Source organism: Thermothielavioides terrestris, chromosome 6 (assembly GCF_000226115.1).
Source record: "Thermothielavioides terrestris NRRL 8126 chromosome 6, complete sequence".
Classification (NCBI taxonomy): Eukaryota; Fungi; Ascomycota; class Sordariomycetes; order Sordariales; family Chaetomiaceae; genus Thermothielavioides; species Thermothielavioides terrestris.
In genome coordinates, this window is record NC_016462.1 from 3,040,227 (window position 1) to 3,062,256 (window position 22,030).

The window sequence follows — 22,030 nt, forward strand, 5'->3', positions numbered from 1 at the left end:
CGCCCGGCCATGCGTGGCTCGACATGTTGGCGCTAACACAGCCATAACGTTACCCCCTGCCGCATTGAAACCAACGAGCCGCCGATCAGCGAGACGCTCAGCGGGGGTTGGCGTCGCGCTATTGAAGAATGAAGCCAGCTGAATGGTGGGGGCCTTGCTTTTGTTCTTGCCAATAAAGGGGCTAACAACGCCTGTCCTGCGTCGGCAGCTCCAAAGAACCTGGGATGAATCCTCAAGTGTGCGCGCTACACCACTGTGTAGGCTCGCAGCGGGACTCTGCGATCCAGGATCCAAGGTGATGTTAAGTCCACGATGGTGGCCTCCCCCTATGCGGTAAGCCGAAGTGGATATACCTCCCCTGAACGGGATCATGATTAAGGCTGCGCCCCTCAGATCTACTGACGGTCCGCCACAAATAGTTGCGGTTGTGTCTGCCGCTCGCCGTTGCCGCCGTCTTGCTGCTTTCTCTTGGTATTCGCCACAATGCGCGTTACAGCATGCGCTTCGGGCGGCCGGAGACGGCCGCCGCCGCCCACTCTCCCGCTGCGCCCTCAACGTCACCGGCACCGGCTGATGGCAACATGGAGAGCGAGATGAAGAGTCCCGGAACTACCGAGCCGGAGACCGCGGAGTCCGGGGCCGTGGAGTCGGTTGATTGGTCGCGGTTTGCTTACGTTCAGTATGTGACCAACAGCGTGTACCTGTGCAACTCGGTCATGCTCTTTGAGCGGCTCCAGCAGGTTGGCAGCCGCGCCGATCGGGTCATGATGTACCCGTCGTGGATGATGGGAGAGGGTGGCAGAGGCAGACTGGACGATCGGCGCTTGCTGCTCAAGGCCCGCGACGAGTACAACGTCCGCCTGGCGCCCATCGAAGTGCTGACTCGGCCGGGCCAGGACCGTAAGTCTTGCCGCACCCCCAAGCTACAATCCCTCCGACCTGTTTTCTAAGGTAACATTGGCGTGAACTAACGTACTGAGCCCTCCGCCGTAGCCACCTGGGCTGAGTCCTTCACCAAGCTCCTCGCCTTCAACCAGACGCAATACGCCCGAGTCCTCTCTCTCGACTCGGACGCCAACGTGCTCCAAAACCTCGACGAGCTCTTCCTGCTCCCCCCCTCCCCGGTAGCCATGCCGCGCGCATATTGGCTGTACCCCCAGGAAAAGAAGCTGGCCTCACACATCGTGCTGCTGCAGCCGAGCGCGACCGAATTCGCGCGCGTCATGGACGCGGTCCGCGACGCGGCGCCGGGCGACTACGACATGGAGATTCTGAACCGGCTCTACGGCGACTCCGCGCTGGTGCTGCCGCACCGGCCGTACGCCCTGCTGACGCGCGAGTACTTTAGGGAGCCCTGGAACCACTCGCACTACCTCGGCAGCGACCGCGAGCAATGGGACCCCGTGGCGGTGTACAGCGAGGCCAAGTACCTGCACTTCTCGGACTGGCCTATGCCGAAGCCTTGGCTGCCTGCGGATGAGGAGCTGAGGCTCCAGGTGCAGCCCAAGTGTTATGTTAACGACGGCGGCGTCGAGTCCTGTGCTGAGAGGGAGTTGTGGAACGGGTGGCGGAACGAATTTAAGGAGAGAAGAAAGGTGTGTTATCGTCCCCCGGAGGGAAAGTGACAGTCTCATGACCGCTGACAGTGACATACTATATAGAGAGTATGCGGGACTGGCACTTGAGCGGGACGGCGCAGAAAGTCGTGAGTCTCTGAACTGCGGCCAACTTGTAGACGACTCGTGCGCCACGCGTGGCGGGTGTGCATTTGAAGGACGAGACCATCCGGGCGAGTCGAGATAGCCGGAGAAGTCGAGCGAGGTATCTTGGCCGGTTTTGACGGTAAAGGACATTGGTGGAAGCGCAGCGGCGAGAGGTGGGAAGGGTAATGGGATGGAGACAGGGGCAGCGAGTGGGAAAGGGGGTGGCGGGTCCGGGAGTGTTACTGGTGTTGGGGAGTCGACGGCGACGGCGACGACAACGGCGACTGCAACCGATGGCGTTTGCGGGGGCGACGGAGGTGTGTCGATTACGGTGGTTGTAACGATTGTGGTGCCTGTGGTGGGTAGGGTGGTGCTTGTCGTTGGGGTGGGCTTGCTGGTCTGGAGCCTGAAGAAGAAAAAGAAGGCGCCGGAGCCCACGCTCCCATTGGCGGCTTCGAACATTGCGACAGTCGTTGATGTGCAGAAGGACTGGATTGACGACGTCAAGGAGCTTATGGGGACGCGGGCTGTCTGGCCGGCCGTCAGAATTGTCAAGTACCTCGCGCTATCCTAGCAACGGAGGCAGCGCGGCGGCCGCATGGGGTCCGTCGGATGCAAGTCCAGTATATACTCCCGTATACGCTGCGTTTCCAATTGGGCGAACAAAGTAAGACTTGTAACCCGGGATGCAGGAGGAGGATGAAGAGAGGAAGTGGGAAATGAGCAAGCAGGCGAGGGCGCGGTGTATTATGAAGACCCGGCGACTTGATCAGTGAAGGGACCGGTAACCGGGTAACGTACCTAGACTCGCCAGTGAAGGGTAGGCCCGGGGGTTCGCGCAGGGGGAGCCGAGCAAACTCAGAGTTCGGCAGTCCCGACCACGACACTTGCCGGAGTATTCCAAGCAACGCCCCCTCAGACACCAAGCACAGGTCCCAAGACACAAACACCCAGGCGAATAATCCCATTCAAGGCAGCCCATTTCTGGCGGCAAATTCTCTCAGTACTCGTAGTAAAACAATACCCACCCACCCGCTTGAGGCCTCAACAGCCTTCATATGAACCGCGCAGACCAAGTATCCCTATACAGCTTCTATACCCCTATCCCCTCGTAACCCGCCGCCTCTTCACCGGCGCACCACCACCACCACCACCACCACCACCACCACCACTGCCACCACCACCCTCCGCATCATCCTGCTCCTCCCCCTGGTCCCCCCCACCACCACCAGCACCACCACCATCATCCCTCCCCGCACCCTCCCCAGCCGTCGTGCCCTGCTGCTGCTGCTGCTGCTGCTGCTGCTGCTGCCCCGAAACACTCGCCTGCCACGTACTCGCACCCGTGCCGCCGGCGGCGGCGGCAGCATTCCCATACCCATACGCATACCCAGGCGGCGCGCCGCGCCTGTCCTCGGCCGAGCGCAGCTCGCTAAGCAGCTTCTCGACCTCGACAAACATGGCGCGCGCGTCGTTGACGACGCCGAACTCGTCGACCTGGTACCCCAGCACGCCGCTGTCTTGCTGCTGCTGCGGCGGCTGCTGCTGTAGACCCCCATTTCCGCCGCCGCCGCCGCCGCCAGCGGCATCAGGGTAGAGGTGGTCGTCGGGGCCGTCGCCGTCGCCGGCCGACTCGCCGCGCAAGAAGGCCGGTCCCGGGCCGTGGTGCGGGTCCGGGTTGTACATGACGGCGTTGGCGAACATGTGGGCGAGCTCGCGGTCGAGCTGGGAGGAGTTGATGATGCTTTTTGGCGGGGCGAGGTCCTCGGTGCGGGGGAGCCAGATGGATGAGGACGACAAGGCTTCTGGGCTCTGGGGCAGGGCGGCAGCTGCGGCAGCGGCTGCGCGGTTGCCGTGGTTGATGGCGGCGCGGATGGACTTGAGGTCCTGCGGCTGCTTGACCACCTTGTGGTAGCCGGGGGCGTCCCGCTCGCGGATGGGCTGCGCGAACATGTTGGCCGAGCGGTGGTGGATGATCTGCTCCATGGCGGAGCCGCTGACCTTGTTGAAGGCGCGCGTCCAGAGCACTAGCGTGGGCGCGCCGGGCGGCGAGGCGGCAGCAGTGGTCAGCCCTTCAGGCAGCGCGTCGCGCAGCTGGCTGGCGACGGGCGTCTGCGCCGGGGTTGGGGTCGCATCCTCACGCTTGCGCTTGCTTGATCGAGTGGGCACGGCGCGGCCTGTGACGCTCTCGTCGGCAGTGGTGTCGCCTGCTTCGGTGGACGGCCGCGGCGTCGTCACCTCGTCCTTAACTCTGGGTTCGACGGTCGCCAGCGAGCTCTGCGTGGCCTGAGACTCTGCTTGCTGGGGTGCTGCTGCTGGTTGAGCGGCCGTCTGCGGAGCGGACACGCCAGCCTGAGCTCGCGGAGGGGCATTCGCCCGAGCCGGCTTTTGCTTGGGTTCCGCAGCTTGCCGTTTCGGTGCCGACGCCGGAGGCGCTGTTGGCTGCAAAACCGGACTCGTCGGTTCGTAGGCCGGACTCGGGAAGTCATCGTGTCCGAGGCGGAGGTCAATCCCGGGCTTCGGCGTCGAGGGCGTGGAGGCAGATAGCCACTTCGTGCCGCTGCCATGCGAGACGTTCATTGGAACAGTTGTCATAGGGGTTTGAGGGCCAGGCAGCGCAGGACTGAACCTAGCAGCCGGGGTTGGTGTCGCGGTCGCCAGCGGCCGAGGATGAATGCGGTCCACAGCGGCGGGCCTGGGTGGCTGATACGGGGCGCTATACTGTTGTGCCCCATCTGACGGGAGCGGAACCGGAGATACAAGACCTGGCCCTGCATGTGGCTGGCTCAACAACGGAGCTTGCAGATTCTGGGGCTGCGGTCGCTGTTGCGGCGGGGCAGCCAGGCCGTGGGCGGCTCTGGGCGGGCCGGTAAGGGGCGTCGCAGGAGACGGCGGCGGGACCACCGGGCTCCGCCCTGGGCCTGTTTGTGCCCGACCCGGATGCGGTTGGGCAGCCTGGGGGGCCTGAACCAGCGGCGGCTGTCCCGCGGTCGGGAGGGAATAGCCCGGATGTGGGGGCCCATGCGCAGGAGGCTGCGGCTGTGGCACAGTGCTCGGCCCCGGACTCGGAAGCAATGGCTGCTGCCGGCTTGACGCCTGCCCGCCGCCTGTGTCGACTGGAGACCTGATTGGCGGGGACTGAAGCGGCGGCGCAAACTGCCCGGCAACTTGCGGAGCAATAAAGACTGGCTGTTGCTGCTGCGGCTGCTGCTGCTGCGGCGGCGGCGGCGGCGGCGGTGGTGGCGGTGGCGGCGGCTGCTGCCTAACGGGTTGTCCTTGCAAAGGAGCAGGACTCGGGTGCGGCGACGCTGGTTGAGGCGGCCGCTGCGAGGGCATGGTATGCGGAGGGCCAGGAAACACCTGGGGGGCATGGTGCTGCACGTTCGCGCTCACATTGGCATGGCGGGGTCCTGGCGCATTTGGCTGATAGGGCGGCTCCCACTTCAGTTGCGCCTGGCCGGGTAGCTGGGCGTTAGTCGCGGGGGGTTGTCTGGGTCCTGCGGCACTCTCCAGCCGCTGGGGACCCTGCGGACCGGCCGGCGGTGCCGCCGGCTGGGGAGAAGTCGGGAAGGGAGGCACCCCTTGCGGCGCCTGGAGAACTTGGGGCATCCCATATGGGGGCTTTGGAGTCGCCGCGGGCTTCGGCGGAGGAGCTTGCCCAACTTCCGGTTGGCTGACCTGCGGGGAGCGCACCACCTGGGAGGCGGGGGCCACCTTCTCGGGGGGCGCCTGCTGCGGCGGGGAAGGGCCGTTCTGCTGTGGTGGCGGATGCGGCAGCAAGGGCTGCAAGGTCCGCTGGGGTTGTGGAGGAACCGCAGGCGGGATCGGTATTTGCGGCGGCCTGGGCGAGGTCCCGGGTGACGGAGCAGCTGCCTCGCGTGTTCCTGCAACATCCTGAAGAGATCCCAAGCCCTGCGGTTTCGACTCGCCGTCAGGTTCCTCCACACCCTGCTTCTCCAGCTCACGTATCTCGCCCAGCACCGATTCATACCGTGCCTCGAGCTGCCGAATCTCGTCGACTGCCTGCTGCACGTAGGCGTTGTGGGCTTTCTCGCCAGCGGCCGCGATCTCGTCGATATGTCGGCGGACGTCCTGCAGGGTCAGGAGCTGGGGGGACTGCAGCCTGCGCTTCTTGGAAGCTGGCGACAGGGCGCCATCGGGGCCAGGTGTGCTCTCGCTCTCTGTCCTCAGTTCCTCCCGCACCAGCCGCAGGAACAGATCCCGCAGCGCCTCAGGTTTCAGTCGGCTGCCATCGTTCGAGGGATCGCCCTTAATGAGGCGGTTGTTCTGGAGGGCTTCGGAGATGCGGGTGAAGACGGAATCGTCGTCGAGGCCGTACTCGGCGACCCCACGGAACAAGAGGAGCGCTTCGAGCGGCGTGTGCGTCGTGCTGAGCGTGCTCGGCGTGCGCGGTGTCGCTGCTGCCGTCGCCAATGTAGTCATGCCCCAGACTGCACCCCCCGGAGAACCGAGGGGCCCGCCGCGGTTCTGGACCAGATGAATCGGCGCCACGATCAGCCAAGTGCCAGCTCCGGCCAGCGAAGAGGACCGGTGCTGCCGGCGATACTGCGTGCGGTCGGTTGGGTCGGTTGAGGTTGCACGCGCCAGACACTACCGGCAGCCCCAGCCAGTCGCCCTTGCGGGTTCTGGGGGATCCGACGACGGGTTGATCGGATTTCGCTTCGGCGACTCGCAGTGACACGCGACCGCGCTGGGAATGCTCGCTCTTCGCCGACTGGTTCCGAGGTTGGCGACGATTTTTTTACAGGTCGCGAGGGTTGAATCACGTGGTGCAGCGGTTTGCGACGGGTAAAATCGCGTTCAACGGTGATGATGCTGCGGAGGTGGTTCTGGGCAGAGATTGGTCGAGCCATTGGAAATCTTGACTCGTGGGGCTGAGAATCAAAACTCCACAACAAGATGTAAAATACACAATAATTACATTACGCCGGCTCAGCTACCTGGTAGGTACTGTACACAGTGTGCCCAACATGGATCAACGTGAACTATACTAGTGCATGGACATACCAGTAGGTACGGGCAGTTTCACCGGCTCTCTTTCAGGGCAATCTCATTCAACCATGGGAATTTGGGCGTTCACTTACGGGAGTTATGATGTATCTCGAACCCACGATCCGGAGGACCCCGGCCCCTCGCGTCCGGTTCCCCTTCCCGGAGCGGCCCGGATACCGGAGATCAGTCGGCCGGCCGGCCGGCCGGTCCGGGTACGACCATGTCCCGGCCCGAGCCAGACTGTCGGTTCGGAACGCGCCAGCCAGGTCGACCGCGCCCTCTGGCGAGCACCGTCCAGGACGCCGAGCTGGACATGACACGTCTGTAATGGGACATCATAACATCCATTTTTCCAGCGACCCTTGGCTCCAACAGCGATCATGTCTGCCGGATTTCCCAGCTAGCTGGCCTGGTTTCTCCGAATAGGCCTAGTATGTATTCCGTAGAATCAGCGCAAAGATGATGGCCACCCATCACCAATTAAGCAGCCCCACCAGCGCATCCCAGCCAGCCTCCTCGTCCCCTTCAACAACAGCATAATCCCCCGTAGCCAGCAACTCCCGCTTCGCCTTCTCCGCCTCCGCCCGGAGCCTGCCCGCCTCCTCGGCCATGCCCTTCCGCTCGTAAACCTGCGCGAGCCGCCACTGAAGGCTCGCGGACCCTCCCGCATTCCCACGGTGCGGCTCATTGAGCTGGCAGATGACCAGGGCCTGCTGCAGGTGCTGCAGGGCCTCGTCGTCGCCGTCGTCACCGCCCCGAAGCATCGCGATCCAACCACGCCGGTACAACGCGGCCATGACGCTCGCGTGGGTGGGCTTGCCTGCAGCTACGAGGGCGTGCGCTTCGCGGCTGAGCTGTGCCGCTTCTTCGAGCTTGTCCTGCCACGCGGCGGGCTTGGAGCGCTCATGTTTCGTTCTGTGGGCGGGAGAGCTTGCGTTAGTTGTGGGTATGGCGCTGGGTGATTGCTGGTCAAGATGCTCTCTATCTCACTCTCCATCATGGTGGTTGCCAGGCCCGTGAAGCTTGGCTCATCCTTCAAGACCTTGGCCCCTGTTACGGTGGCCGCCGGCGGGCCTCTCGACGCCGTGCTCCAGTCTATTGCGGCCAACCACGACGTAGCCGTCAGCACCGTGCTCCTGAGCTGGGCCATTGGCCGGAACGTGGTCCCCATCACGACCACGTCCAAGCGTGACAGAATGGCTGAGTGTCTAGCCGCCGTTTCGCTCAAGCTATCTACCCAGGAGGTCGAGGAGATTACGAAGGTCGGCCTTCAGCACCACTTCCGCCCGTGGGGAAAGAGGTTCTTCAGCCCTGATGGCCGATCTTGAATGAGCAAGGGGTTGCTGCCTCATGGAGGTGCTACTTAAGTAGGTTTTGAAAGCTGCAGGACTCTGCAGGAGTATTCTCCTTAGATTCCATTGGTCTTGTTCACCGCGTTTCGCTTTCAAAATAGCACAAAAATTAGGTTGACGACGGGCTGAGCCGACCTGGGTTCGGCGACTCTTGGCCAACCCTAATCCCGAACATCTCGAATTGATCCCTTTTCCATCCTCAGCTCGAGAGTTCTGCACAGATAGAATGTTCAACGCTAGGGCTTTATGCCATTGACTCGTACTACCCTGCGCACCTTAGGCGGGTTTAAAAAGCCAAGAAGATATTACACCGCCTCGAGCTCATGTCTCACCTCCCGCCGTTCCCGAAACTTTCTCAGTCCCTTCCTTCCATGGACGAAGCATGCCCCGTTTACTCGTAAGCTCACGCGGTCATCCAATCTATTGAAGACTTTGGATCACGGCCAAGATCAACATGGCCTCGCATGGAAAGTGAAAATCGTTGGGGAGACAGCAGTAGCACGACGCCCTGAGAATGGTAAGGTATGTTGATTCAAGTCGTGAGGGAGGTGCACGAGGAGGTGAAGCGGGAGATATAAGATGGAATAGGTACCTTAATCAGTAGTCAGCGGAGCTGCGGATGCTGGGGGGAGAAGTACTAGCTAATCAATTACGCTTTCAAACTATCATACAGCACTTCCTACTGGTCTTAATCAGTAGGTCCTCGTTGAGGGTGAGAGACAAGTAGTGTGGGACCCTTCATATATCACTCGACTTGGCATTTTCAAAAGCCCCTGTCTTCTTTGTTTATGATGCCCCGAGGTATGCGCGCTGCTCCGGACGCGGTTGGTCTGTTGAAGGAGGCCGAAAGGGTCCTTTTCATTCATCGCAGTGTGGTCCATGAGAGGCAAAAGAAAGTTCGATGATACCACCTGATCGCTACAAGCATCTAGCCCGACTAACCCGGTCTCAGGAACGGGCCGCGAGCGGCTTAGTCGGTCAGAAATTTGCCGTGGCATTTAACCCGGAGCAGCCCGGGCCCGGATCAGCATCCATAAAACCCCATGCAGCTTATATCGGCAGTTGTGGGAGCTGCTCCTCTCGTGTCCAATATGAGCGGTCTGCCTGCAGGGCAATATCCCGCAAATCGTACTTAATCTGGGCTATTCGCAAGAACCACGTTTTCGACCTGCTGCAGATGATGATCGGAACGGGCGGATATTCAGGGGCAGCCGCTTCTCCTCACAAAGGGGGTACCAAATCTAATCCCGGTGGAAGTTCGTTTTCTAGAAGCCCGATCGTAGACGGGGATACTTAATACTAGACCCCGCGCTTTGCCGCCATTCCTCTCAAGTGAGGCACATGTGAGGCGGAGAGGCTACCCCGAAGGTTGTCAACACCATGGCTGCGCGTCTCTTTTTCGTGGCTGCGTCGGCAGTGGCGCTTGTGTCAGCCCAGTTCCCAGCGCCTCCGTCGAATCCAATCCAAGGATGCACAACGAGATCCTTCTTGATCCCCAGCTGGCTCGTTCAGGATGTGAAGCGCTCCGCTGACGGCAGCGTGTCGTTTGACGTCTTGAGCAGGGTAAGCAATGACACAAACAGCCTCGCCTGCCCAGCCAACAAGGGAGGCGGTTGGACCGCGTGCTCCATCCAAGGCACGGCTCCGTCGAACGGCACGCTCACGGCGACGGCGCAAGTCGCCGAGGACTCCACCACGTTCCTGGTGAATCAGACCTGGACCTGCAACGACCGCGGCCCGGTGTAAGTGACGGCATTGTGGTAACCCGCTTCGAGTGACCAAGCAGCGGCACTGACTGGCGAACCACAGCATGACATTCTCAGCAACGGGCAACAACTCGGCGGCACTGAATTTCACCTCGCCGGTGCTCATCAGGGGTTCCCTCACCTCACCCGTGGCCATCACGCCCCAGTATCCTGAAGGTCCCGAGGGTCACGACTTGGCCGGCTGCACAGCGCGGTCGGAGAAGCCATCCTGGGTGCTGTCCACCATCCACTTCACAGACGAACCGGGCGACGGCGTGACGTCGACTCCCTTCCAGAACTTCAACCTGATAGTCACCAACCCGGCCAACGGCTACCAGGCCAGCTGCATGCCGGGCGGCTCCTTGGGCGGCACGCCGGATCTCTCGCAGCTCGTCTGCGCCGGCTCTGAGTTCCAGTCGTCTTTGACTGGTCGGCACACCATCACCACCCAGGCGTCGTTCGATCCAGCCACAATGACCTTCTCGCTCAACCAGACGTGGTTCTGCGACGACACCGACGCGTCGAAGCCGTAAGCTGCCGACCCTTGAAAGCAATTGTTTCTATCCCGACTAATTCTTCTCCCCCCTTCTCTCTCCCCTCAGTCTTCAGATCAACGCGGCGGGCAGCACGGTGCTGCCGCTGAACTGCACGACGCAGCCGGCCGCCGGCACCAACCAAACCAACCGGTACTGCAGCTCGACGGGTGACGTGGACCTGGAGGGCAAGCTCGGCACGGTCGTGACGCTGCAGGCCTACTCGCTGACGGACCCGGTGGCGCCGTTCGGCGACGGCTGCACGCTCACGTCCATCTTCAACCCGGCGTGGGAGTTCAGCGCGTTCGAGGTCGACGACACCAACAACGGCGGCGGCGGCAGCAACGATACCTCTTCTTCTGCGTCGGTGTCGTTCGGCATCATCCTGGCCGCCCAGAACCGCGGCTTCCAGTTCCCGATCGCCATCACGCAGGGCAACGCCACCGCGGGCGCGGGCGCGGGGTGGTACGAGTGCGCCATCGGCCCCGACGGCGGCGACGACCTGCCGCTGTGGCCGTACCAGTGCGTGTTCCGATACACGGCGGCGACCAAGGAGCTGCAGCTGCGGGCCGACTGGGCGTGCCGCGATCTGGATCAGGCGCATCCGTACGTGCTCTCGTCTTCCCTTGATTGTAGCCCAACCCATCCTGGCCCCCCCCATACCAATATCTGTCACACAGCTCCTTCCTCGTGGCTGGAGTAGCTCATCATCCCCCTTAACACGTGAGCCCGCCGGATGCACGGTTCGTTTCGGAGCTGACTGTGAGTGTGCGCGTGATGAACAGGATCTACTTCCGCGGCGTGACGACCACGACAGTCAACAGCACGCTGACGTGCGAGACGGCCGGCGGGCAGTCGCAGTGCACCACTGCCGACCCGGCGTTTACGTGGGACGCCAAGATCTCGAACGTGACGTGGGGGATGGCGGCGGCAGCCCCTGGGGATGTGTAGATTTGGATATACATACCAGGGAGGGAGGCCAAGGGGTAGTAAAGCGGGGGTGTAGGAGGAAGGCGAGGAGCTAGGGATAATTCGTTCTGTCGCCCGCTCAGTCTGGAATGCTCGATAGACGGAATGGATCACTTCGTGCACCGGAATTACCCTCCTACATAGCCCCCAGTCTGATGCTCTCGGTCGAAGGAATGGCGGGAACTTCATTTGAAGGAGGTCACACAAGCATTATACCCCGTTGTCTTGTGATCTTGTTATTTTATGCTCCATCATGATAAGGACACATCTATGTACGCTTGGTTGAGGGTGCGGTTACGGTGTTGAGCGGAGTCCAAGGACACACAGTAGTATACACAGAGGATCCGGGACACGGAGAAGGGGGGTCGGGGTGGAATCGAGAAAAAAAAAATCAGAAAACGAACCCTGATCTCCCAGACGAGGGAGAAAACCTGGATAAGGCCCGACCTCACAATCCTAGCACACTTCCGTAAACCGAATGTACAGTATGGGTACGCGGTAGTTAAATGAAGTCATTATGCGTTGCGGGTCTCTCGGCACCATTCTTACGACAATTTCACACCGGGAGCAACCTTGAGATTTGGATCAGCTCAGGGATGCCACCGCAAAGTAACCGAACAGGCCCCCGCAAAAACCGGTCTTAGTGGCTGATCATCTTGCTGGTCTGCCGCTTTCCGCTCACCCACCCATCTCCTCCTTGGAACGGACATCAACATAGCAAGAGAAGACCGAGCCAGCAGGCTGCGCGGAAGGCGTTGAGGTGTACCGTGACCTCTCTGGCCACGGCGGCAGGGCGTCGGTCAGCTAGGCAGCCGGGCAGGCAGGCAAGCGGCAAGGCAGACGCGTAGACCGAGTCGGGGTCTCAATCAAGCCCATGATGCCTACCACACAGAGGGCAGGACAGGAGGCGGAACGGTCACATTGTCTCGAACCTTCGACCAGTGCCGAGGCGGAGACTCGTCAGCAGGCGGATTTTGGGTCCGGCTGAGATCTCGCGGTGCGTTGCACGTTGGCAGAATGCCATGCGGCGTTCCTGCCAGGGCAGTCAGGTCCTGCAACCCCCTGACCAGAAGCCTAGCAGCCATCCCTAAAAGGGATAGTTTAGGCACACCCCAGGTTGTCAGGAAAGCCTCGGTCGCCCACCACACAGTGGCGCTAGCGATTTTGTTACCTGTCGGCTGGGGGCCCTTCGACAAATGAGGTCGCATTGGACGATTTAGCATTTGATCAGGACCGGCGCCCCCCAAGCTCCAGCAGCGATCTCCTTCAACTCGCAAACCACATCAACGCCGCCGGCAACGCACGACGCACCCGTCCTCGCCTCGCAGAGTATCGCATATCCCCGCCTGTTTTTGTTCAGCGCCGTTGCAGCCAGCCGCCATGACCATGACCGACGAGGAGCTCGACCGCGACTGGGAGCCCAATGGGCGCCGCCCGCAATCGTGGGTCCTGCCCGCCCCTGAACGCGCCGCTGCCGTCGCAACTTCCAGGTTATGCGCGACGCGACGCGGGACGAAAGGACGGATGGAAGCCGATTGATGACTGACGCTTGCCCACCGGCCGCAGCACGATTGCCCAGATGTTCTCGCAGGAGTTGATGGACATCTTCCGCATCGAAAACAGCATTGCCGACCTTGACGAACAGGTCGACAGGCGGTCAGTTGCCCCTTCCCTCCCCCAGCTCAACCCCGCCGACGCCCTGCTCCTGCACCCTGCTCCTTTGGCGCCCAACCGCGACGCCACCTAGCCTAGCACGCGCAAACACAGTTGCTGATCCGTCGCCGCGGTGCAGGAAACAGCACATCAACTCGCAGACCTCCGAGCTCGAAGCCCTCGAGGCTCGCATCCGCGAGATGGAGAGGAGACTGAAGATGCAGACCAGCCTAGACCGTCCCGGCGGCGCCGCCCAAAACAGCAGCACAGCACCAGAGACAGATGCGCCGCCGCCGCCGCCTGAAAAGGACCACCCCGACGACCAGAACCACGCGCGGGAGCAGCAGCAACAGCAGCAGCAGCAGCAGCAGCAGCAGCAGCAAAAGTACGCCGGCAGCAGGCCAAGCACCGCCCACAAGACCCAGCCCGCCGTTCCGGGTGCACTCCCGCCGACGCCCGCGGGCAGCGAAGGTGAATTCGAGCCTCCCATTCCCTATTCCTCCTGAGTTGTCTCCAAATGGTTAGAAAACGCAGGCATGGGTGCTCCTGGCCGGCTCTCCGCCGCCAGCGGCGCCTTCCGCACCCCTCCTGGACTGCAGCCCGACTCCGACTCTCTCTCAGCCCAAATTCTACTAGCGCAAGCTTTGCTGACTACGTGATTGCTATCGAGCCAGATGGCGATCGCGAGCGGGATGCCTAGGCCGCAGCCCGACGGACCGCGCCTCGGCGCATGCCTGGCGGACGACCGCACAGGAGGCTGGTATTTGGAACCGGTGACCTCTCGCTGGGGAGCGGCGGGAACAGCTACGTCACGATGATTTTGCTATACCCACTTACTTTAGACCTTCGTAATGCATTCCCATGCGGGCCCAGCCCGACGCCATTCGACCAACTTTCGTCTTGCCTCGCGCCCAGGGATCCGGATTCCGAGCTCCCTCCGTGCTAACCCAACCCCCCACCCTCCTTTTTCCCCTTTCCTTTGTCACGCACTACGCTGCATACCAGTTTTGCTTTTGATCGTCTCATTCGGCGCGCGGTTTCATTTGCATTGCGTTTGGCTCGCTCTTACAAGGGAGAAGACGGGGAGGGAGGAGGAAGGAAGGGACCGGCGACCGACTTAACAGGGGGGCCAGTCGTGGAGGAGGGCGTGCTGTCATTTTGCACTGGAATACTGCTGTGTATTATACCGTGCAACGTGGTCGCGTTTACTTTTCAATCTCTTCACTGCATCTTCAATACCTGGCTTACCCCAGCCCTGGACCAAGTTGTTACGCTGCCCTGCGTTAGTGTGATTAAAGGATGTGAGTGAGAGTCTTGTCTGTGGAAGCCCCTTTTCCCGCACATGAGTGATCTGAATTTCAAAACGTCTCTCCGAGAGCAAGAGCCGCTGCCCCCCTATGCCGCGACGTCAGCCAGAATACCCAGCGCGGGAGATGGCCCATTAACCCAGCAAAGGACGTAACGGCGATCCCGGTGATCAAACGCTGCCATTTCAGCCTCAACTCCCATCTGCCAAGCCCCCATCCGGCCAGCCTATCGCAGCTACTCAGCCGACAGATGTGTGATGAGCCAACGCCCGCGCTCCCTCCCCTCTCCATCAGGCCACACAGCATCCGCCGTCCAGCAGCGGCCCCCTAATTCAGCTCCTTCGCAGCAAACCCAACCCTGCGCCCGCCGACATCAAACACGGCATAGACCGCCTTGAGGAACACATCCCCCAGGATGCCCCCATTGGCATCCCGCCACTCCTGCAGACCGCCCATGCACATGGTCGTGTTATCCTCCATAACCGTATGGTTGAGATACCGGCCGGGGATGGTGGCGACGAGGCCGTCGCCCTTGGCGCCGCCGGGGAACCCGATGTCGAGGTCGGGCAGCGCGACCGCCGTGCCGTTGCCGTCCCGCAGGTCGCAGGGGAACTCCCACAGGCCGCCCATGTTCCAGTTCTGCCGCGCCCCGGGCACCGCCCCGTAGTACAGCGTCGTCGCGAACCGCCCCAGCAGCAGCAGCGCCGTGCCCGTGTCCACCCCCGCGCTCCACGCGCTGCTCAGGTACCACTCCCGGTGCCCGCCGAGGTGCAGCCCGTTGTAGGCTATGTGCCAGTAGGTCGCGTTGGGGAGGAGGGGGGTGTACTCTGTTTTGTTTTTGAAATGAATGCGGGTTAGTAGTGGTTTCTTTTGCCCTGAGAGCTAAGGGCCCGAAAACGGGATCAGCGAAGAAAAGAGCTTGGGTTTGACGTACGGATTGGAGAGGAGGAAAGGTGCCGGGATGAGTCGATGTAGCCGAACGTGTATGCGCTGTTGTTGGCGGCGGAGGAGGAGGAGCTGGCGTTGGACCCGTGGCGCAGGTCGACGGTGAATAGGGCCTGGGGGAGGTGCTGGAGGAGGGCCGGCAGGACGGCGGGCTGTTGTGGGCTGGTTCCTGTGGGCAGCGAGTAGGCGAGGCCGAAGACGCCGGCCGAGTCGCGGTCACCGCTCAGCTCGGGTGAGACGTTGACGGCCGACTCGAGGGTCGCGTTCGGGACCGTGGTGCCGCCGAGCGAGATGGTGTCGGTCCAGACGTTGCCCCGGGCGATGCTGCCGTCGGCTGGTAAGGAAGTGAGGGGAGGTGAGTGATGTGGGAACGGCTGAGCAGAAACGGAGAGGGACACCGAGGGGAACGGGGGGTGGAGTGAAAGTTAAGAGTGCTTACCGTACACGATGCTCCAGGTGGCGTTCTCGACTCTCTTCGCTGTCGTCGAGTTCTCAATTACCCACCGGGGCCGATCAGCATTTAACGAGAGACGCGTTTCTGATGAGAACACCCAGCTGCGGCCTGTTAGCCACCGATCCGCTTCTCGCGGGAAAATGCGCAAACAGCGGACTCACACATCCGACGAGCCGGTGTCCAGGGTGACGTCCAACCACTGCGACGGCGTGCCGAAGCCCACGCTGCTGACGTACTCGCGGTCGTCGTGGACGCTCTTTGCGCCGACTTCGCCAACTATCCGGCCGTGAGCAGGTCGTTCTGGGAAAAGCACAAGCTGATGTGTTCGTACCAGTGTCTCTCATTGCGAGGAGTGAGTCGTGCAAGGCGCCAGGGACCTTGGCGCCCCATTTCTTCAGCGCCCGAGCATACTCGGCCGGGCCGTTGGGACGGTAGCTGGGGTTGCGCTTCACGTCGACGGTGACTCCGCCCCGGGCGATGGCGTTATGGCCGGTGCCATGGAGGTTGGCTGCCGGGACGGCGTGGGTCGGCGATCCAAATAGCAGCAGGATCAAGACTGGGATGAAGCGCAGGGGCGATGCGATGGATGCCATGGTGAACGATGGTGACTGATGATGTGACGGTGGCGCTTGAAAGTAGGCAGCTCGGTTGCGGAATCGGTTTCATTTATGGATCAGGAACGAAACGAGCTATTAAAGATGACGGAGACGAAGCCGAGGAAGAGAAGAGTCTGGATCCAGGTCTGACGAGGCAGAGGAAGAAGTCTGTTGGCAGCAGAAAAGGGCAGCCCTCTATTCCGTGCTTGCTTCCATGCGTCTCTGGATGAACACACAACGGTGTAGCAGGGGAGTCAACAGGCTCGTACGCGTCGTCCAGGCACGATTGCGCGGCCAGACACCGTGGTGGTGAGCTGACATGGGCACAGCAGCGACCGAGTGCAGGATCTAAAGGCCAGATCTTGCGGTTGCCCCCGAGTGTCACTTGCCACAGTTACACGTAGTATACACAGGAAAACACCGTAGCAGCAGCTATACGGAGGCACATTGCAACACTGGCGAGCATTCTATCCAATACGACTAGGCACTGACAACCCAGCTTCGCATAGGCAAGATAACCCTCGGGCCAAAAGAAAACGCTGTCACGGCGCTAGGAGCTAGGGAATAGAACACACGGAAACCGCGGTGTCTTATCCACCTCTCAGCATGTCCCCTAGCAGAACAGGACAGCCAGTCAGCTCATCCACGTTCCCCTTGCACCAACTCATCGGTCGGCAGGCATACAAGCAACAAGTAAGCAGGTCTTGTGACACCAAACGGCCGTTACGCCGCCACACCCAACCGCGGCTCGGCTCACTTACACGTCACGGCCCATCGCACGCCGGCACGCAACGCACACACGCACCGATGCATAGTGTACAAGCAGTCCCCAGCAGCACAACCCGTGCGACCGACCCGTCTGTCTGCACCCCCTACTGGCTCCGCGGAAAACCAACACTCACGCCGTGACACAGCCGCGGGGCCGGTTGTTCGGTTCCCTAAGCACGAGCCGAGCCGGGCGGCTGCAGTGCAGAGTGCGGAGCGAGTTCGCTACCGGCTACCCGGCGAGGAACTGGAAGTGCAGCAGCAGACCGGGATGGACTGCTGCTCGCCGCGCGCGCGGTGATACGGAACTGAGCGAGCAAAAGTCCCAACCCCCGCCACCACCCCTCGGTTGCAATTGTGGACTGTACCGGTGCTCGCGAAGGTGCAAGGTGGGTACATGACGAGCTGGCTGGGATGACAGATTCGTTTCGGGCCCAGCATCCGACCACTTCTCCGATCACAACCAGCACAAAAGCAGACGATTGTCACTCCCTGCGCCATACCGGACCGCACCGACCAGAGAGCCACCGGCAGTGTCTAGTCGACCGCTGGCCGTCCTGCTCTCGCCTGTGTGAGGTAGTGCGTGTTTGGGGTGGTGTGATGTCGAGCAAGAAAAGGTAACGAACACACAAGCAGCCCGAGGGGACGACGCAACGGTAAGCAAGGACTGTATTGCTCTGTGCTGTGATGTGATGTATTACACCGCTGAGTAAGGCGGTGAAGAACGGCTACCTTACTAGCCCGAGGCCGAGGTGAATGACAAAATGCGTCCTGCGTAGGATGATGTAAAGCAAGGAGGGAGACGGACGGACAACAACCTGCCGGGGAAGACCGAACGCAACGCTGCAACAGCGAGCAGCAAGTGCTTCCGTACTGCACCACTCAGAAAGAGAGTATAGGAAGACCAGGTTGGGTGGTTTAGGCACAGGTGGAAAACCGACCGCACGCCAGACGGAGGAGGAACGCATGCCAAATCCCTCTTTTTGTATTCTCCAGGAGCGAGGAGTTATCTCTAACAAATGCCGTATCTACAATGCCCGGAACTCCATGCCCATGCATCAAACCTGCCGACGCTCGAACCGCTTCCTCTCTCTATAGCCGGCCAGCTAGGTCAGGAAGGTTAAGTTACAGCTCGTCATGCCCCTGCTGTTCCTCCTTCTTCTCTTGCCCTTGCTCCTCTCCGACCTGCGCACCGTGCTGCTGCTGCTCCTCCTGCTGGGGCTGTTCCGCCGCCTGCTGCTGCTGCTCCTCCTGCTGCTGCCCCTCCTGCTGTTGTTGCTGCCCCTCCTGCTGCTGCTGCTTCTGCCCCTCCTCCTGCTGCTGCTGCTCATCCGCCTTCTTCGCCTCATCCGCCTCCTTGGCAAACGCCTTCAACATCTCATCAATCTCCTCCTGCGACGGCATCTTGCCGTCCTCGCCCGGGCGCAACTTGATGGTCTGCGCCGGCTTGGCCGGCTTCGTTGCCGAGCCGGCGGACGCCTTGCCGCCCTTGCCCTTGCCCTTGCCCTTGGCCGTCTTGCTGCCGCCGTCCTTGCGGCGCTCAAAGTTGCGCACCCCCTTCATGGCGAGGTCGATGCCGGCCTTGTCGAGCCTCTCGCGCTTCTCGGTCAGCTCCGAGGTCAGCAGCACCGGGTCGTCGGTCGGCCCCAGCTGGTCCTGCGCCGCCAGCTTCTCCGCGAGCCAGGCCGAGATGGACGCGTACAGCTCCTCGCTCTCCCGGAGGTCCTCGACCGTGTACAGCGGCGGGACCGGGCCGCGCTCCTTGGCGAGCTGCTCCATCGGGTCCTGGGCAGTGGCGGTCGTAGTGCTTGTTTCGTCGTCTTCTAGGCCGTCGAAGTCGCCTGTCGAGGTAGAGGCAGGGGCAGGTGTGGTGGAAGCCTCTTCGGCGCTGGTAGACGTAGACGAGGCGGCCGACGCAGACTTTGACGCGTGGAAGGCCTCGTACTCGGCGATCTTCTTCTTCATGTCGAGGACGAACTCGTTGGTGCTCTTGAGCGCCTCCTGCAGGCCCTTGACGAGCTCGGGCCGCTTGGCCGCCTCGTCGATGCGCTTCTGGATGGGGCCCACAATGGCCTGCAGCTCCTTTAGCTTGCTCTTGAACTCCTCCTTCGGGGCGTCCGCGCCGTCGCCGTAGAGCCAGTCGCTGGCTTCACTGTTCTTCTTCTCCAGCGTAGCCCGCTCCTCAGCGGTCGAGTGCTTGATGAAGTCCTCCTTCTCTACGAGTTCCCGGACCTTGTAAGTGAAGCCTTCGAGCTGGTTCAGCGCCTCTTCCCGCTCTCGCCGCGCACGGTCTGAAGCCTCGAAGGCCTTGAGGCGGTCCTTGACGGCCGTAAGATCCGCCTTAGAAAGCTGCGGGATGCCGGCCTTCTCCAACGTGAACTGGACTCGGATCACGACAAGTTCTTTCTTCTTTTCCGCAGGCTTGGCGTCGGCAGAGCTGGACGCCTCGGCCCAGGAGGAGGTGGAGCTCGAGGCGGGTGTCGAGGTGGTAGCACTGCTCTCGGTAACCGAGGACGAAGACGAGGTCTCGGCCTCAACCTCGGCCTCTTTGGACGACTCGTCGCCCTTCAGCGGCTGCTGCTCCTTCTTGCCAAAGCCAAACAAGTTCTTCACGCCGTCCACGAAGCCCTCTTTCTCGGGAACGTCGGCCTCGCACTCGACAGCAACCTTGGTCACCTCAACCTCGCCGTTGTCGCTCGCCAGACGCACGCCCATCTTGAGCCGGATATCGGCCTTCTCGCACTTGTGCTTCTCGACGAGCTCCGCCACCGAGGCGGTCAAGTTCTTGGTAGTCAGCACCTTGGTCTCGGCATCGACCGACCCGGCATCAGACCCCGGCGCAGGGACCGTCTGGTAGAAGGTAACCGAGAAGTCCTCGCGGTTCGTAAACGTGACCTCCTTAGCAGCCGCGCCGAGGTGCGACGCGGCGGTCCACAGCTGCTGCCGCCTCTCCTTGCCGTCGTCCGTCTTCCACTTCATGCCGGCAGGATACGCAGCGCCCTCGGCGACGCGGATCTCCTTGACGCGGAAGCTGGGGCTGAGCTCGGCCGCCCGGAAACCGGCGCCAAACACGGCGGCCTCGTCCGAGTTGACGTTGGTGCGGATCTTGTCCCCGCCGCCGAGCACCTTCTCGAGCTCCCTCTGCACGAACGGCGTGCGGGACGCGCCGCCATGCAGAATCACCGAGTCGAGGTCCTTCAGCTCGATGCCGGCCGCGGTGAGGGCGTTCTGCACAGCCACGCCGACGCGCTCGGCGTGAGACGTCGCCATCTCCTCGAACTCAGCCCGGGTGACCTTGTACCGGAAGTCAATGTCATCGTAGAGCCCCTCGAAGCTGGCCTGGGTGTTTTGGTTGGCGCTGAGGACGTGCCGGACGCGCTCCGCCTCCTTGGTCAGCTTGGCGATGGTGCGGCCGTGCGCCTTGACGGCCTCGGCGTCCACCCCCGCCTGCTTGGCCTTCGGTGAGCTCGCAAACTGCGCGATCATGTCGTCCACGATGAGGTAGTTGAGCGCGTCGCCACCCAGCGTCCGGTCCCAGCCGCTCCCAACGACCTGCACCTCCTGCACGGTCTTGTTGAACTTGCCGACGTCCTTGACCGTCCTGCTCTGGAACCGCAACACCGTGGCCTTGGTCGAGCCGGCGCCCATATCAAACACCATGTGATACTCCGGCTTCCCGCCCTCGTTGACATTCGGGAACTGCCTGCTCGTCGCGTAGTGCAGCCCGACCGCCAACCCATCGCTGATCAAGCTCAGCACCTTGAACCCGGCCAACTCAGCCGCCAGCTCGACCGCACGCTTCTCCTCCGTCGTGTAGAACGCCGGCACCGTCAGCACCGCCGAGCGCACGGAAATTCCAGACCCGGCCAGCGCCTCCGCGTTCGCCCGTATACTCTGCAGCTCCATGGCGAGCAGCTCCTCGACCATCCAGGGCTCCTCGGCGTCAGCGAACGCGCCGGCGCTGCGAAACGCCGCCGTGCCCCTTGTCCTGTGCGCCTCGACCTTCAGCGCCGGGTGCCGCCGCGCGTACTCGCCGACCTCGGCGCTGCCCGCCGGCAGTCCCAAGAGCGGCTTCAGGTTCGGGTAGACGTCGCCGGGGAAGCGGGCGGCGAGCGCCATCGCGTCGGAACCGTACGCCCGCTCGGGAAACGCAACGCCCGCGCCCGCCGCCGCGCCAGTACCCGCCGAGGAGGAGGATGGCTTGAAAGTCACGGCCGAGATTTCCTTGCGGCGCGAGTCCTTGGTCAGCACGATCTGGAGCGGGATGCCGGGTTTGACCAGCGCCGCCTTGATGTACTCTGTGCCGAGGTCGACGCCGAGCACGGCGGAGACGGCGAGCGCGGGCGGGGCGAGCAGGCCGAGGAGGAGGAGGAGGGGCAGGAGGAGGGCGGACGGGCTTGGGGGCCGTGGTCGCGCCATGATGAGTGGGTGGACGGGCCGGGCGGGAAAGCAAGCGGGAAAGGGTGGTGTCGTCAATGTAGCTGTTGAGAGTTGCAGTAGAAGGTAATGTGGTCTGGTGCTGTTGTCGTTGGGTCGGCCTCTGCTGCGGTGTGGCAAGTCTTGTACCTGGCGATGGAAGGCCAGGGAACAACGCTCGCCTCCGCTTGCTCAAGCAATCTGGCAAGAAAGAAGAAAAAACAGGCAACAATCCGTTGGGAGAAAGGACCGGCCGTCCAGCCAGGCAGGGCAGGACAAAATCTGGCGTCAATTGCTGCTGGGCGGTGGTTTGCGCCGCGGGCACCGCTTCGCCTTTGAATGTCGTTTCGAGCCGCTGCAGGCTGCGAGCTGCTAGCTGTTCTCTGCCAAAAGGACAGGTTGGTGAGATGGCCCGGACCCCCTGCTCCATTGATGTAACGGCCCACTGGAAGCCAATCAGCTGCGGCGATTGTGCTGGAAATCGGCAAACAGTGCTCCGGTGCCGAGACGGGATTGGTCTGGCCAGCGCGGCGCTGAAAGACGCTTTGCTTGGCGTTGGGAAGAGGCAAAGTCCACGTC

At 62.1% G+C, this 22,030-nt stretch overlaps 7 protein-coding genes across 7 annotated transcripts; 4 read left to right on the forward strand and 3 right to left on the reverse strand.

Annotated features, from left to right (window-relative positions):
* Positions 1-953: 953 nt before the first annotated feature.
* On the forward strand, positions 954-2,485 carry THITE_2124687 (glycosyltransferase family 8 protein). The gene is made up of 2 exons (XM_003658128.1): positions 954-1,595; positions 1,662-2,485. The coding sequence occupies exons 1-2, from the start codon at positions 1,131-1,133 to the stop codon at positions 1,683-1,685; spliced, it is 489 nt and encodes a 162-aa protein (XP_003658176.1). The 5' UTR covers positions 954-1,130; the 3' UTR covers positions 1,686-2,485.
* Positions 2,485-6,558, reverse strand: THITE_2124689 (uncharacterized protein). Its single transcript, XM_003658129.1, has one exon. The coding sequence runs from the start codon at positions 6,144-6,146 to the stop codon at positions 2,805-2,807; it is 3,342 nt and encodes a 1,113-aa protein (XP_003658177.1). The 5' UTR covers positions 6,147-6,558; the 3' UTR covers positions 2,485-2,804.
* Positions 6,559-7,690: 1,132 nt separating this feature from the next.
* Positions 7,691-8,044, forward strand: THITE_2093336 (uncharacterized protein; the record flags this gene model as incomplete). Its single annotated transcript, XM_003658130.1, has 1 exon — positions 7,691-8,044. One exon carries the CDS (start codon positions 7,691-7,693, stop codon positions 8,042-8,044), a length of 354 nt encoding a protein of 117 aa, XP_003658178.1.
* A 1,404-nt stretch (positions 8,045-9,448) lies between these two features.
* On the forward strand, positions 9,449-11,297 carry THITE_117079 (uncharacterized protein; the record flags this gene model as incomplete). The annotated part of the gene is made up of 5 exons (XM_003658131.1): positions 9,449-9,631; positions 9,674-9,810; positions 9,878-10,342; positions 10,416-10,952; positions 11,132-11,297. The coding sequence occupies 5 exons, from the start codon at positions 9,449-9,451 to the stop codon at positions 11,295-11,297; spliced, it is 1,488 nt and encodes a 495-aa protein (XP_003658179.1).
* A 601-nt stretch (positions 11,298-11,898) lies between these two features.
* THITE_2124690 (uncharacterized protein) lies at positions 11,899-13,639 on the forward strand. Its single transcript, XM_003658132.1, has 3 exons — positions 11,899-12,757; positions 12,882-12,971; positions 13,108-13,639. The coding sequence occupies exons 1-3, from the start codon at positions 12,696-12,698 to the stop codon at positions 13,472-13,474; spliced, it is 519 nt and encodes a 172-aa protein (XP_003658180.1). The 5' UTR covers positions 11,899-12,695; the 3' UTR covers positions 13,475-13,639.
* A 969-nt stretch (positions 13,640-14,608) lies between these two features.
* Positions 14,609-16,135, reverse strand: THITE_13894 (uncharacterized protein; the record flags this gene model as incomplete). The annotated part of the gene is made up of 5 exons (XM_003658133.1): positions 14,609-15,102; positions 15,210-15,554; positions 15,660-15,775; positions 15,836-15,950; positions 15,988-16,135. Coding segments are annotated over 5 exons (1,218 nt in total), but the record flags the coding sequence as incomplete, so codon positions are not given.
* A 1,616-nt stretch (positions 16,136-17,751) lies between these two features.
* On the reverse strand, positions 17,752-21,622 carry THITE_2124693 (uncharacterized protein). The gene has a single exon (XM_003658134.1). The coding sequence runs from the start codon at positions 21,452-21,454 to the stop codon at positions 18,161-18,163; it is 3,294 nt and encodes a 1,097-aa protein (XP_003658182.1). The 5' UTR covers positions 21,455-21,622; the 3' UTR covers positions 17,752-18,160.
* Between the last annotated feature and the right edge of the window lie 408 nt (positions 21,623-22,030).